The 16,809-nt window shown below is 37.0% G+C and overlaps 1 protein-coding gene across 23 annotated transcripts in view; it reads left to right on the top strand.

The window, feature by feature from the left end:
• Positions 1–16,809, top strand: part of GPHN (gephyrin) — a 266,641-nt gene that overhangs the window by 238,434 nt on the left and 11,398 nt on the right. For 12 of the 23 annotated variants that reach the window (XM_064424218.1, XM_064424221.1, XM_064424223.1 and 9 more), the window contains one exon: positions 8,599–8,670. The exons of the other annotated variants lie outside the window; for them this stretch is intronic. In XM_064424218.1, the coding sequence (XP_064280288.1) occupies positions 8,599–8,670 (72 nt within the window). The remainder of the gene's footprint in view (positions 1–8,598; positions 8,671–16,809) is intronic. 23 annotated transcript variants of the gene reach the window in all.

The following is a 16,809-nucleotide window of genomic DNA, read 5'->3' on the forward strand; positions in this document are numbered from 1 at the left end:
TATTTCCTGTTGCAAATTGAATTTATTGCTGCAGTATCCTTCCAAGCACTATACTTAAAACACATAAGGGGAGACAGTTCTACAGCAGATGCACTTTCTTCTGGTCAAATAAAGGGAGAAGGAAAGTTTCTCTCAGAGTTTATTTTCCATGCCAAAATTGATTTAGAGTATAAAATTTTGTCATATTCTGAGTAACTGTCTTTTGAGGAAGGCCCCCCTGCTGCATATTGCTCATCATTTCCAGAAATATGCGGAAGAATTTTTTTTTTTTAAACTTTGTTGGTCTTTACTTTGATTGCCACAGAGTAGCACCCTACAGATCAGCCTTTATGTTTATCTGACAGTGATTGCTCCTTGTTTCCCAGTGGTAGTGAAGTGACATCTCTTGAAAGCTCTGGGATAAGTGATTGAAGTGTTCAGCTTTCTGTCCTTTCCAAGACTGGGCAGTGACTGCTATCCATGGCTTGAGTTTCTCAGCATAATGTATTTCCTCAATATATTGAGACCTAGAGGCTTTGAATAGTCTGTCTTGCTTTTCAGTTGGGGTATCAAACCAACTGACAGACTTGGTTTGACACGGGGTTGTTCAGGTCATCCCAGTGGGTAATTAAAAGTAAAAATTAAAAAAAAAAAGAAAAGCGGATAAGCAGATGACAAGGTCCCAGTCAGGCACTAAAAGGGAATCCAACCAGGTTACTATTGCAGAACAAGTAATTTCAAATCCAGTCTTCGCTAAAGCAGTATTCAATACAAAACATCACTAGCTTGACAGAAAGTGTGTGATGGGCCAGCCACTGCATGGTTTTGCAATAATTAAACCAACCTGCATCGTGGCTGCAGGAAATGCAGTTGAATTTGAAGTACTCATACAGGGAATGTGACATCACAGTTGTGATCTTAGGGAAGACAAACCCTTCTGGATACTCTCACTGCATCCTGGTATCCCTTTTTGCTTCTCTAGCCTAGCAAAACACCACTGCAGTTCCAAACAGCAAGAAATACCCAGCCCTCCTGCCCATGAATGCTCCCAGTTTCAGGTGGTCGTGTCATACACAGTCTAAACTCATGAGGCTGTTCTTTCCAGGAGTGGTAGCTAAACATCCTGGATCGCTGGAACTTTCTATATTATAAGGACCTTTTTAAACTTTAAAACATAAGTAGAAAAGTTTTCAAATCAAACTATTATACCCAGAGATCAGGTTCTAGATTTGTGTAGCTAAGAAGAAAAAAAAAAAAACAGCCACAAAAAGTCTCTTATGTCCTGGAAGTCATCTCTGTGTAGAGGGATTAGCAGGGATTTTCTTCAGCAAAATACTGTAGGTGGAACTTTTTACCACCTGCAGGAGCAAAAGTAACAGCTACTGTTACCAACATTATTGTCAATGACAACTTAACATGTGTTACCAATGGCTTCATCCAGTGGAAAAGATGCTTTCCCTGGTAGTCCCCTCTGGAAAAATAAGAGAGTAAAGCTTGCTTCTTCTTTATGGCTTTGTCCTAATCAAATAGGTGTAGTCTCAACTTTGCTGTAAAGTCAACACTAACAAATGGAGAGTTTAACTTAAGGTCATTGTGCAAAACCATAGCTGTGTACTCCATTGCCTTCAGGAATTGTTTCTGTGACCTCCTAGGCATGGAGAGTCTGTGAAGATAAATAATTTGGAAAGCTCTCAGTAATAAATGGCAAACAACTTTAGAATCATAGAATCATTTAGGTTGGAAAAGACTTTAGGGTTATCAAGTCCACAACTAAACCATGTCCCCAGGTGCCACACCTACACGTCTTTTAAATACCTCCCGGGATGGAAACGCCATCACTTCCCTGGTCAGCCTGTTCCAAGGCTTGATGGCCTTTTCAGAGAAGAATGTTTTCCTGATATCCAATCTAAATCTCCCATGCTGCGACTTGAGGCCATTTCCTCTCATCCTATCATAAGTTATGTGAGAGAAGAGACCGATCCCCACCTGGCTATACCCTCCTTTCAGGTGGTTGTAGAAAGTGATAAGGTCTCTTTTTCTCCAGGCTCAACAATTTGAGCTCCCTCAGATATTCCCTATCAACGTGTTCCCCAGATCCTTCAACAGCTTCATTGCTCTTCTTTGGAATGTCTTTCTTGTAGTGAGTGAGATTTAAGGCCCAAGAGAACTTTTTGCTTTTCTGTATTTTTTACAAATGTATGTTATGACCTTTTTTTACTTGTCAGATCCTAGCTGAACACCAGGCAGCAAACAAATATATCAGTCTAAGGAAGTGCCTGCAGCTTTGCTTTCAGTTATGTGAGAAGTGGATTCCTTTGAATCTTAGCTATTAAAATGATCTCTGAGTCTTGAGATAGCATTACCTTGGCAAAGGTAGGAACAGTTCTTTTTAAATGTTTGGTTTTCTGCTTTTTTGTTTCATGCTAACAAAGCAGCTTCTGCAGAGGTAGTTACTTTAGCTCATAGAATAGAAATAATGAGCCTCCAATCACAGAATGTACTTTGCAGTAAGTTTTGAAAGAATAATTCAGTACTGTTGACTTAGCTAAGAATCTTCTGCACCAGATACCAGGATTCAGTCTTAGCAAGTCTTCTGCCATTCTTCCACACTCACATGCCCAATCCATATCCTTACAGCAAAATGCACCAGCAGTTCTGTTTCACTCAAAAGGAAAATTTGATTGTGTAAATCAGTTTGGTAAGAAGTATGGTGTTATTTCATTACATAATAAAGCTAACAGAGTGTTGCCCATACAGATATTTCAGTATGTATTTTTGGACTAACATGACTGATTTTGTGGAGTACTGTGGCACTTGAACAAATGCAGGAGACTTACCAGAAAGATGTTACAAAGGGTACAATTTTGACACTTTAGTTAGCATGTTTGTAGAAGAGAGGAACAAGCCTTCAGTGTCTGTTTTATGGTTTACTGAGGTTAAACCATAGATGATGTGTGTTTGTGTGTGCTCATATATATGTGTATTTTATGTGTATAATATGTATCCAGACATTGAAAAACAGGAAGATTTTATATGCCTGTAATATCTATTGGTGTAGTAAAAGTACTGGGAAACATATTTTTCAGAAGGAAAAATTTAAAATGTGTACTTTATTTATTTTTTTTTACTGTATCATGGTATATATTTCTTCCTCCCCATTCTTTAGATTTGGGTGGTTGTTTTCATATTTCCTTTTTTTAATACAATTTTCATGGGGTAAATTTTGCTTCATTTTACTGGGAGTGTCATTTCCTGTGCACCATAAGCACTAATGGAGTGTGAGACAGCAGCTAATAGGGAGCACAGTTGAGTATTACAATTGCTGTAATGGGTCACAGTTTCTAACCATGAAAATTCTCTTCAATTATATTTGCAGATCTAATATTCAAGCATAAATATTTTTTTTTAGAGTAGTATGTGCAAAAACAAACTTAGAGGTTATTCCTATATATAATTTCAGCATACAAATCACTCAGAGGTGTTTAGGTAAAAAAAAATAGCTTGTCCAGCTGCTTTAAAGCCCAGGATTGTGATACATGTAAACACAGAGAATGTGAAAAGATGGGGAAGCACACTGAATGTCTGGGTTTCTGAAAAGTAGTTAGAAGCATTTTTAAAATGCCTTTGCATATTAATCATATGTGAAGTTACATTTTGAACTGACCACTCAAGTCTGACTTAGCCTAAAGCTGTACTTTCATTTGAAACCAATATTATATTTCTTCTGGGAGCATTTTAATGATTTCTGAGATTGTCACTGTCATTTCTGTTCTCGTAAATTGTATATATCACTCAATATTCAAAATAAAAAACAGCCATTCCAAAACCCATAGATAAATTTTACAGTTGAAATCCTAGAAGAAAGCAACAGGAGAAAGGAACAGACCTGGGAATGTGATACAGCTGAAGTTAGGTCTGGCCAGAAGCCAGAATTTTCTCAATTTGTGTTCTTAGCACGTAAAAGCCAAGCTGTTTGAAAAGCACACATCTCTGAGTAGAAATGGAAGATAAATCCATTTCCAGAGCCACTGCAAAGACAAGAAACAAATGCAAAACTAAGGAAAGGAAGAACCTTTCTGATATTGTTGTTACTGTTTTGTCTTACATTTCTTTTCTGAATCTCAGACACATTTGCTAAAAAATTAAAAAAACAACTGGCCAGTTAAAGTTGGTATTCCAATGTACTTTCAATGTTGTCTCCTAATAACAAAACCAAGTTTAAAAGGCTTTCATTTGCTTTGCTTATAGTTTATGAATTTATTTCTTTTTTTGGAAACCAATGATAAAAATAAGTTGCATTTCTGATTTGATCTGTAGAAGTCTAATTGTCAGGATATTTTTGTGTCTGATTATTTCATTTGTGTTGTTCTTTGTATTCCATTGTTTAAAGTGTAAAGTTTAGCCCTAGCAAAATCTGCTGCAGCATGGGCCTCTGTTTTACAAAGTCATCTTCCGTTTTGACAGCTTTTCTTCTATGAAAGACTTTCTTATTAAGCTTGCTAAGGAATTTTGATCATGTATGTAATGAATTCAATTTCCTCTCCTTTTACCTTTGTTTACATGAGGGCATTTTCCCCTTCTCTGCATTCTTTTCCCTATTTTCTAATTCTCTTACCATTTTTCTCAGAGGCATGTATAATATTTAGTTGCTTCCAATAGCACTTTCATTTATGAGTCTGTCATTTCACAGTGGAGAGAGAAAGAATCTCTCTCTTTAGGAAAAAAAATTCAGGAAATTCATATTATTTTGTCACTTGCTTGAAAAATTTATCTGAATAGTTATTAAATCAGCAGTTTGTGAGAGCTTCTCTACATGGGAAGTGTTTAGTCTCTTATTTGTTTACCTCTTCTTTTGACATACTGTAGGACATAGAGCTCCTAAATGACAGATAAACCTATTAAAAATCACCCTTGCTGTTGTACCAGCATTACTCTGTGATGTCCCTAAAATAAAAGCTTTGATACAGTCTCTTCGTATTTAGAATGGATACTGAAATCTTACTGAAATGCTTGGTCAGCTTCAGTTTTAAGTTTGTCATCCCAAAAAGGGTTTAAATCTTTTGTGAGGCTTGCATGTAATTACTGCTGTTATAATATAGGTGGAACATCTGGAGTGGAGGGAGGAGAGTGGAGAAACTGCTCCAACTCCAAAATTTCTCTTGCCGTATCAGCCTGATATATATCATCATATGAGTTAGAATATGAGTTATGGGCAGAATCCAGGCACAGAATCCCAGTCTCTCCCTGCTCCAGCTTAATGCCAGCTTGGGTAAAAGCAAATATACTGTGGACAAAATTAGTAGTATCATTTAACAAATGACTGCAAGAAAATGCTTGTTAGAGAAAAGACTGTACATTAAATGTCACAGTATTAGGTTTTGCTAAAGTGACTTCACTTCCAGTTCTACTCAAAAAACGATGGTGTTATAAATTTTGATCACAGCCTAATGAATGCAGGGACACAGAGTAATGGTTTGAAGGCGATTCAGATGTGGATGTCCTCTCCTTCCTTGTGCCCTGTCAAGAATATTCTCCTTTTCAAGCAGAAATGTTTAATATCTGTCACAACAACTCTTGATAATCATTAGGGAAATCTTCAAATAAGTTGTCATATTGACAAGTCCTCTCATCTAATGCACATCTTCCAAAAACACAAAGGAATGTCTGAGCCAAAACAGAGGTGAAAAAAGAACTTGTGAAATGGGACAGTGCAAGTCCCAGGGAGTGTTCTGTACCAGTAGGAAACTACATAGTGTGACAGGTAATAAAATTTCATGCTGTAGAGGTGATAGGTGCAAAGCTAATGCAGAGCAGTGTGTCATTTTCCTAACTGTGTTCAACACAAGTATGGGCTCCTTCCTGAATTAGCATGTTTAGAATTACAGCTCAGTAGTAGCACATGACAGTAAAGAGCAGATAATAAAGAGGACAGAATACTTTGAAAATCCTGTTTTTGAAAAGAGAGGGAATCTATTTGTTGGAGGAAAATAAAAATTATTATTTTTTATGGTCTATTTTTGAGGCTTAAGTTAACAATTTTAAATGTCCTTGGAGAGATAAGTTCTCCTTTCAAGAGAACAGCTTCTGGAGGCCCAAGTATCCTTCACTTAAATGACTTTCAACCTTCTTAATGCCTAGAGCATATATAGGAATTTGAGTTCCCAAGTCACTGAGAAATTTTTGAGTCACTTGAAATTTTACTAATATCCTAGAAGAAAGTAATGAAAACTAATAAAGGCAGTAGATACAGAACAATCAAAGTGGTGAACACTGAAGATGGGTCACTGTGTCAGTGATAGGAATCACTTACAAAACTAGGTTAAGTATATTATTAATACAGCCAAATATTAACTGATATATAGAGCATTAAAGAATATAAGTAAAATTTACAGGCTGGAGGTTTATATCCCTAGAAGTAAATATTTAAGAAAATAGTTGAGAATCATCTAAATACGAGCTCTAGCACAAATATATATATATATAGAGAGAGAGAGAGGGAGAGAGCTAATCCCCTCTAGAATAAGAAGGTTAATTTTGTCCTCACCTTTGTATTCCCAGGACAAGAACCATTAAATTTCTGAAGTGGTTGAAAGATGGACTGTGTACTAAAGTAATACCAGAACTCAGGCTGTTTAGTCCAACAGATGTTCTTACAAGATCACTTGATTACCTTCCAGTAATACTGAGCCACATAGAGAAAAAACTGAATAAGGTTTTTATTTCAGCAGCAATGCCTATATATTCAAGTGAGACTGATTCAGAGTGTAAGTAAAGCATAATTTTAACAGTGATAGTAATTAGTTATTAGGAAACTAATTCAAATGCTTTCATATTCATTTGAAAATGAGATTGGATATTTATTTACAATTGAAACAGAAGCAAGTTCAGGGACGTTCTCACACTATTTTAAATACTGAATCATAAAAAAGAGTTATTTCTCCTAGTTGTAAATAACACTCTTAAGTATTATTTCACAGTATTAAATTAATTTTTATGTTATTCTAATGGACAATATATAGTAGAAGCATAAAATCAGAAGACTAATACCAGCAGAAATTACACAACAGAGCTGGAAAAGATTTTGGACTTTTGAGACTGCTGTCCATAACATTGGTGGTTAAACCAGAATCTGGGATCATTCATGAAATCCAAAAGTCTTTTGTGTGTTACTTCATAACACAGGGACCCTCTTTTGAGAAATAGAGTTTGACTTCATTACTCTGGCAATGAATAGAAGAGAAAATGAGAGACTGAAGGCATTTCAGGAAATGGCTTTGTTGGGAAGCCTGTCAGAAAGAAATGGACATCTAAACTTTTAACCTGAATAATTTGAATATTTTTCCATCACTTCCTATCATCATTAGTATGCATTCAATCTGACAGACCCTCTTTAAGAACTATGAGGAGAAACATGGCGTGGATTTACAAGGTGATAAAAGAGGATTTTAGATTTTGTGTTAGCAGTGACTTTGGGCGTATGTAGCAGTAGTGTAGGGACATTGGCCCAGTCTTCTCACATTCCCCAGTCAGGCAGGACATGAGTGTGCACAGAAGTGATCTTTGAAATGCCAGACTGAAGCTGCCTTGTGCAGGATCAGCTGGCCATGGACTGCAGAGGGAAGTTGGCTTTGTTGTTGTTAACTGTCCAGCCAGCTGATATGAAGAAATGGCTCAAGAGTCACACAGTGATGACTGATGTCATGGTGCATTTCAGTCATGAATATCTGATTTCAGGGATTTTTTAAAGGTATATTTATAAATATTCATATCTAATGAAGATTTTTTTTTTAGCATTTAATTGCCCTGCATTTAAGAGTATAAAACACAATTTCTATTCATTTCATATTTCTGTTACAAAGGACACTATCTAAAAATAGTTTTTTCACAGAAAAACTGACTTAGAAGAAGTATATGTAAAAGGTAATGCTGTTTTCATAATTGGAAATACATAACAAATCATTAATTGTTTTAAAATAAGGTCCTGACAGGAGTAACTTTCTCAGTTTTGGACATTTTTTCTAATCCTGCCTCTTGCAGCAGGGTTTGAAGCTTCTCATGAATGAAGTGGCATCTTTATTGACTATGGAGTGATAAAATTAGGATAATTACAGCTCTTTCCCCCTTGAAGTTAAGAAAGTGACAATTATTATGCCTTGAGACCTATTTCCTGAATAAGAAGCTAAAAGTGTGAGTAAAAATGTTTCAATGGGGTCCATCTCCAAATATTTTCCCTTCCTCCTTCCAAAACGTCAAGTTGTTTAACACTTCCATTTTGCTCTGTTTTGAAGTCAAGAGTAAAGAAGTTTCTCCATAGACACTGCAAGGAAAGATGAACTATGCTTTGTTGGCATGCCCAGTTGAACCTAAATCCTTCCATAACTTTACTCTTGGGAGTTCCTTGGGAGAAGCCCATCCAAACTGCAAGAGAAAGATGTTCCTGTGCTCTCCCTTTCTCTCCCATTGGCTGGCCTTGCAAAGACGAAGCATTTCCCATGGTGATTTTGAATATCTAGAGCCACCAAGGGGGACACAGCTGGGCACAGAGCTTCCCTTTGACCCCAGGAGACTCTCTCCTTCCCTGGCTCTTTATTATACCCCTTCTGCTTCCTTTACCCTCAGGAAGCCAGATGTTTTTAAAGAAGAAGGGACACAGAGCTTCCAGAACACTGCGGAGACAGGCCTACCAGATTGGTGAGCACTGTTTTTAAACCACTTGGGACCTTGAGGCACGTGCATGCTCACAGGCAGGCTCGGCCAGGTGTCTGTCAGGGCAGAGCTTGGAGCACACATCCAACCAACGTTTGCCATGCAGGAGCAGATGGTGTTTTATTCTGTCCATTAAGTAGCACTGCCTTTTCAGTTAAGTTCTTATGCACCAGTGCACTGTAGACTTACATGGCTCCACAACATTGATAAAATGAAAATGTTTACATTGCTGATCAGTAGCAGCAAACATCTTTATCCATCAAGGCTTTTCCCTTTTGAAAACTGAGCAAATTAGATAAAATCCTGCTTGAAGGTAGTAGTGGAGTCCAGGGAAGTCACTGCTGTGATTCTTCAGTCGTAACAGGAGTTGGACTTCAGTGATCCTCGTGGGTCCCTTCCAACTCAGGATGTCCTATGAGCCTGTGATACTGCATACTTGGTTTTCCACCACTGTGCTGATCATCTCTAAAGCAGGCTAACTGAAACATTCAGGGAATCTCTAAACTGTACACGATGCATTTTTTTCCAAAATACATATGCAATGATATTCTACATCTTACTTAGGGAGATGGTTTAATAATATAGATTAATTTTCAGAACTTGCCCTCTAACACAGACAGGCCCAAGGAGCAGAAGTGATGACAGAGGGAGAATAAACTACCTGTCATTTTCCCCATTAACAAACAGAAACAATGAGTTTCTGTAGTTTCATTAATGCAGGAAATGAAAATAGGTAGAAGAGGAATGAAAATCCTATCAAAGACTAATACCTGAAAACTTCACATGTGAGGATCCCCACTGGAGGAAATGGGCCCATTTTTGTAAGAAAAAGTTGGAGGATTGGGTTATAGCTTAATGTTTGCTTTGCATACTGGAAAACAAATTGCTGTTCTCGTGACTGAGTCAATCTGCCATATCCTTAGCTTTCAAAAAACTGGTTCTTGTTTAGCAATTAGTTATTCATGCTGAAGCCAGGTTGTTATAAATCTAAGTTTTTCTCATGTAATGGACTAAACCTTTTGCTATACTACACATCTAAAAAAAACTTAATTTATGAGAATCTGCAGTATTTAAAACATTTTAAATTAATGTGAAGAATGTGATACAGACTGTCTGCTTTAGCTGAAATTGTTTAAAAGATTAAATCTACCAGCAGGTGATGGACTTGGAATTCCTCATACAAGTCAGTTTACACCTCATTGCTACTGCATAAAACATTAAATGAGCCTTTAGTCTCTTTTAAGCAGTCTGAGGGAAAGCACCAACAATAACCAGCCTCTAGAATAAGTCTTCCTACGTAAAGAATGAGCAATAAAAAATTCTTCTGCTTCCAGAGCAGGACAAAAGGCAATGGGCATTTTGTTCTGTTAATAACATCTTTGTGCTTGAAGGTATATGATCCAGTATTGTAGAGACAAATGAAGTTCTAGTTCCTTCCACTAACTAGCAGCTGTCAAAAACATTGAGTTGCTGGTCTCAAACAGGACAAGTTTCTGAGTTCCTTCTCTTCACTTATTTCTAACACTGTAGTTCACTCTTCATGGGGAATTTGTATTTTTTTTTAGTAAACAAAAATTGATGCCATATTTCATTTGATATTTTCTAAAAAATAACTGTTTGTTTTAGGAAACAGCTGATGACAGAATTTTTAAAAGTCTTTTTATATTGTCTCTAACCTGTGGCTTCCAAATAATTTTTGTTCTGGAGACAGACATTTTCCCAAGTGATTAAGTTATGATTCTATAAAGCGTGGAGCTTCCTAGAGAAAACCTTCATTTTGAGGCATGACTTTTAGGGACTGCATTTCTACCTGTCCTAGAGACATCCATACTCTAGATCAATAGCAGTTACACCAGTTTACAGGGGGAATGAAATCACTTTAAATTCCCTTTAAATTTATTTAAAATTTACTCTTACAGTTGAAGCTAAAGTAAAATGAAAAGGTAAGAAATTCTGTGATTATAATGCCATTTCACTGTGTCAGATTTGGTGATATTATTTGCTATATATAAACAACTGGCACTAATTACATCCATCATATTTTTTGCTTTCAGTTGTTTCAGTATAAGCCAATTCTCATTTCATGAGTGCTCTCATTGAAATAATTGCAGATCCACAGTTGCCCTTCAGACTCAAAAGATCACTGACATCTTTACCAATGCAATGCCAGCACTGTCTTTGGTATTGATTATTATATTGTGTAATGTAACCTTAAGTCATTATTATTTCAACCCAACTACGACTGTTGAATATGTTCTGCTCCAAAAGTGAAAACTTTTCAGTGAATCCATATTGACTCACTTCCTTTGTAAGAAGGAAGATAAAACAAAAATCTTTACCTGTGTAATCCCATCCAATTTCTTAGAAAAACTAATGGATTTCTGGTAAGTGTACTGATAAGGTTCATTATCTACAGCCAGCAAAAATAGCCAGGGATAGTTTTTTAATTAGTGAAAACCAGCAGTTCTCAGGGTGCTTCTGACTCAGAGGACACACACTATACTAGATTTAGAGTGAATTAAGTGCTCACGAATCAGTACAATGGCACAGCACCTGAAGACAGCTGTTATCAAAGCTTTGGTCCTGTTCTTTTAGCATTTATAGAAAAAAATCACAGCTCACACTGAAATGCTTGCAGCTGAATGTACATAAGCAGCAGACAAGGATGTGATGGAGGACCCTTCATGCAGGAATGTGCCTGTAGTACCTGAGCACCTGGCTTCTATGCATGAGACTTGTTCCTATAGCACTCCCATAGTTATCTGGTTTTCTTCTTTTGTCGTTCTGGCATATATATGAGTGGGAGTCTTCTGAAGCAAGTCAAGGAAACAGTGGACAAAAATCTATTAGCATCCTGATATAGAAGAAAACACCGAAGGCATTAGACAGCTCTCATAGTTACTTCAGCAAAAAAGTTTAAGACCTCTAATTGAAGGCCTCTAATCAAAATCCCTACAAGTTCATAAATGTAACGTGAAAAAGGATACTCTGCAAAATAAGATTTATATTTGCAGCAGCAATTAAAGGAACAGCAAAAATTACCAAAGACATATTCTTTAATATTGCTGTCAAATAGACAGAACTTACATAGTTATGTTGAATGAGCCAAAGCTGCTGTAATTATCCCAGCTCTCCTCACAAGCTGGCCTATTTTCCCAGGGAAAACATATTGCATCTGTTCAGAGTGATCCAGGGAAATACCACAGAAGGTAAAAGGAAGATAGATTATGAGAACATGATGAAATACACTTGAGAATTTTGAAACAAATACAGTTTCAGAAGTGCGTCCATATGTTACTACATACACCATCAAAATCGGATTTTCATCTGCTTTCAAAAACCATACTAGTCAAAACACAGAATTCCTATTACCAACAAATATTCGTTCATTGAATTGCATTCAGTGAAATGTATTCATCAATTTACATTCAATATTATATTCTACAGAAGGTGGATTTTAGTTGGCTAAAAATAATGGCATCTATGCACCATTCTGCATCCTGCAAATTACTGATATGCAAAATACTCCTCTTGGCCATGAGGTGAGAAGTGGGTGACAGACTCTGTCTTTATGCCTCGCTGCATTCATCTATTCATTTTGAAATCTGTCACCTCAGCTGAATGAGCAGTTAAAAAATGAGAGTTAATCTTAAAGGATCAAATCCATATCCCATCTTTCCTCAAGAAGAAATGTCATTGAGCTTGATAAGATCTGTGAGTACAACAAGTAGTCTGTTGGTTATTCGATGAAAATCTTAATTTGGCAAATTCTTTGTTATTTTGGAGGCAGAACTAGAAATTTGACTGGGATCTTTGCATGCAGACCTCATTAACTGAAGTCTTTGTACCTCAGTTAAACATGTTCTTCTGGACCATCTCTTTAGCAGGAAAGAGACTTCCTAAGATGCAAAAGTAGTACAAACCACTGTTGCCAGTTTGTGGGAATGTATCCAGAATGTGCTAAGCCCAGGGCACCTCCAGTTGAAGTTTACAGTCAACTACTGTAGTTTTGAGTGCAGCTGGACTACTTTGGTCTCTAGTGTGATTGTGTAGCATCACTGCTTAGCACTTCCATTTTCACTGTGTGTCCAGGAATCTGTAGCTCCTCAGAATTTGTGAAGAAACATTTCTTTCAGCATATAACTGAAATACTTGAGATACTTTCAAATAAAGTAAAACAGTAGGCAAGAAAGGTTAGCCAGCTCTGCTTTTGAACTCACAATAGACACTTGTGCATGCATCTGGTGCATCATGGTGCATGTGTATCTTTCTATATCTGTGTCCAGTATCTCTGTAAAGCACACAGGTTCAAGGTGCTGACTGTGATGGTGCATGCACACATTTTGCGAGTACAGGTTACCAGAATACCTGGGTTTATAAAAACCCAGGCTGCTCCATAGAGGAATACAAGAAGCATGAGTGTTTCTGTTAGTCACCCAATAGTAGCAGCTGGATATGGCAATGGGCAGCGAGGACTGGAAGTGACTGTCAGGTAATGAGGTTACATTGAATGAATGAGACTCCTGTGGCGAAGAACTCCTGTGGTGGAAGTGATCCTGGAAATTAGTCATGAACTCTGGATTTTGTACTGTGACTATGACTTGATAAGTCAGTCCTAACTAAAGGTTCTAATCCCATTTTAACTGGGATCTCTCATTTTACTACAGAGTGGTAGGTGATTTTTTTTAACATTTGCTGTTATTTGTTTCCTATATCAAATTATAAAACTGAGCAGTTTAATTGCATGTATCAAACTGCGGCTGTTTGGGTTGTATCACAGAAAAAGCTGACAGATTGATAATTAATGACAGTGAAGCACAACAATAGGATCAACAAAAGTGAATTAACATGTGTTGATTTCTATGTGAAAGAGAAAATTACACTGTAATTTAGGGTACTTGAAACTGGCACTTAAAACACAGAGAATTCTTTGGTCTTGACTCTAATGTATCTATTTCTTTTGAGAGTGGAAAGGAGAAAATTTACATGCCTGATGTCAATTTTAATGAGTCTTGCATCATTTTCTTGTTCAAGCTCTTAAGCTTTCTTGTATATCTTTTCAGTTCAAAGACAGCTCGCTTGACAGCTCAAGTGTTGAATAAGTTTTCCCCAAACTAACTTTGATAACCAGAATTTTTCATGAATCCAGAAGGTGTTCCTGCTGTACTGCCATCCTGCAAGTCCTCTCTTCAAGTCAATGAAAGCAAGTGTCAGCTGCAATGTCACACATATGCTTACTGGATGCTTGCTGCTGCCATTGTACAATAGTTACCCTCCAACCAATTTCCAGACTGTACCGCTCCTTCTGTTCCACAAAACTGAACAAGAAGAATCAGGAAACTGGGATACTACAGTAGATACTCTGTTTATCTGACTGACAAAATTAACAGAGAATATACAGATACAGTTAAAAATACATGCACTCTTTATCCAAATTACTATGCAGCTTCAAAGATGTATGTACAATACACATAAACTTTATGCAGACACAATCTGCTCCAGGTGTTGAGAGAAAGTTTGGATTTGTTCCTTATTTATGTATATGAATAGTTTCATAAACTGTATGCAATCCTTAAATAACAAATTTTCTTCAAGGTATTAACAAAAGGTGATCAGATGTGATCTAAAACATAACTGAGTATAACTTTTTTAGTAAGTTGCAGCATGTTAGAAAAGCACATTCACTTTTTGTGCACAATGTCACTCTGACTTTGACTTTGAAAATCACCAAATGAAACAGAGTAATTTTGCCATCTGGAAATTAGACTTTCCATCAAAATCTACTTTACATTGATTAAGGTATTCACCATTATATTTGAGCACCTGTTACAGTTCTGTCTTTGAAGGGAAAAAAAATCCAAGAATAGCACTTTGACAAGATATTTTAAAGGATTTATTGTGGTAAATTAGACCATTAATCTAGCTAATCCAGTATGCTGCCCTGCTTCAGAATATAGCTTCTGATTTGTACCTGCTCAGACAGTGAGTGTTATTTCTCAGCCTCATGGCGATTTGTCACCTGCCTTTTAAAGCAATCTTGTCATGCTATGCTCAGATGCCAAAGTCATCTTGTCTATTCTTTCAGAACCTAATAGTTTTCATTATTTATTCCCTTTCCTTTTACTTCCTTTTTTAATCTAAAGGAGCAGCTGCTCACTGTTACACAACAAATGAAAGAAGAAGTAGTATCTTGTTACCTGATTATATCAACTCAGTGTTAATATGCAATTTGAGTAATAACTCTCCGCATTAAATCCACTAAAGGCGAGGGAAATGTTCACAGTGTTGATTGAAGACTGCCACAGGGGACTCCTGTAAGGAGTGTTTGGTGCTAATTGCAGAGTCATGGATGTACTAGCCTTAAGTACAACATAAACTTAAGCAGACCTGAGTGACAAAAAGAAGTCTGCCAAAAATGTCCAAAAAAGAGACATTTTCTGGAACAGCAAGGGAGGGAGTTCCATCACCTTTTTTCAAAACTAAAACCAAACTAACATAATTAGTAAGTTTATTGCAACAAAATTTCTATCACATCTTTCCTTTTGAATAATTAAATTCAATCTGTAACTATGTTAAAGATGACATGCAGTGCTATTGCCTGGATAAGTTTTAGTGGTAGAATTTTTTAATGCCTTGCACTATTCAGATGGTAAAGAAAAGAATTTTAAAATGGTGACAAAAAGTATATTATACAGATCATTCTACTGGAAATTCTAAAAATGCACCAAGTCCAGTAATATACAGCTTTTTACATGACAAAATAAAAATACCTGAATGATTAACTACTCCAGTGTATGCTGTTCTCATAAGGAAAGACATTAATTGAGTCCCTACCTGGTTTGAGTTTAGGCTTATTTGGAGGGGGAAGGGAGTTTTTTGATTTTTTTTCCTTTGTTAAGTGATTTAATATATAGACAAATACATAATTTTTTCCATATTTAAATAGCTGCATTTCCATTCTATTTAACTTTAATGACAATTAAATATATACTTGTTTGCTTTTTACTGTTCTTTCCATTATTCTCAAACCACAACCAAAAGCAAGCCCACTTCATTATCCAGAATTAGCATGCCCCCAGACAGGTAGACTTGCTACCTATGAATAACTTCTAAATAATTAAACAAGATAAAATGAACAGCCTGGAGCAAGTTCAAGATAAGGTCCTCAGCTCCATCACAACCTAATGAGAAAAATGTACTGAAAGCAGTCTTGGGCTGGTGATAGTGGCATATGTCTGACTGCTGAGCCTCAGGAATGCCAATACCGACCTATGTAATGAATATGTATTCCTTGCTGCATTCCAAGCAGCCTCACTGGCAAGGATTAAGGGATACTTAGATCTTGAGAGAGTTTTCCTATTACAAATTCTATAGTAATCTTAAATAATATCTTGTTGCATACAGATACTACTTAGAGGATCAATACGAGACAATTGGTTTTGAAGAAGTAGCCAACAGCAGACTTGCTTCTTTCTACTTTCCTTCAGTGACTAGTGAAGACTTGTGCTGGGTTTTAGAGAAAATGATCCCGAGATTTCAGAAGGGGCAGCTGATAAAATGTCTCAGTTTCCTAAAGAACAAAGGAGATGGTTTTGCAAAGAAAACAGTTCAGGTGTTCTTTGTAGGCCATTAAGAATATCCGAGATACCCAGTACCCTAAACCATAGTCATGATGGCATGCCACAATACTGCAGCCACTGTTTCCTTTAAAAAAGGAGTTGACTGCAGTCTACAGCAATCTGCCCTTCTTTCTGCTCTATCTTGTTGCCTACCTCTTACAAAGCAATCTGACCCTAGAGAGGGGTGCAACCCAACACAGGTAATTAAGTTGTGCAGGATGACTACGCTGTGATGCCTAAGAACATGGTGCTTCAGTCACTGGACATTGTGGAGAAAGAGTCATGAGTCTTTCTGCCTGTGAGGCATAACCAGGGTAGAGGACACCCGAGGGCTTTCTGGTGAGATGAGGCATGTGCAAGGTTGCATGCACTGAGCTATTTACTCAGTGAGGGAGTGCACTCATTCTTGCGCCACATAAATTGTAGTGCACACAGCAGCACATCATGCTAACTGCTGCTTATATGTCACTGGACCATGGGCAAAGAAAGGATGCTCAGAGGAAAG

The sequence above is a fragment of the Passer domesticus genome, chromosome 6 (assembly GCF_036417665.1).
Source record: "Passer domesticus isolate bPasDom1 chromosome 6, bPasDom1.hap1, whole genome shotgun sequence".
Taxonomy (NCBI): Eukaryota; Metazoa; Chordata; class Aves; order Passeriformes; family Passeridae; genus Passer; species Passer domesticus.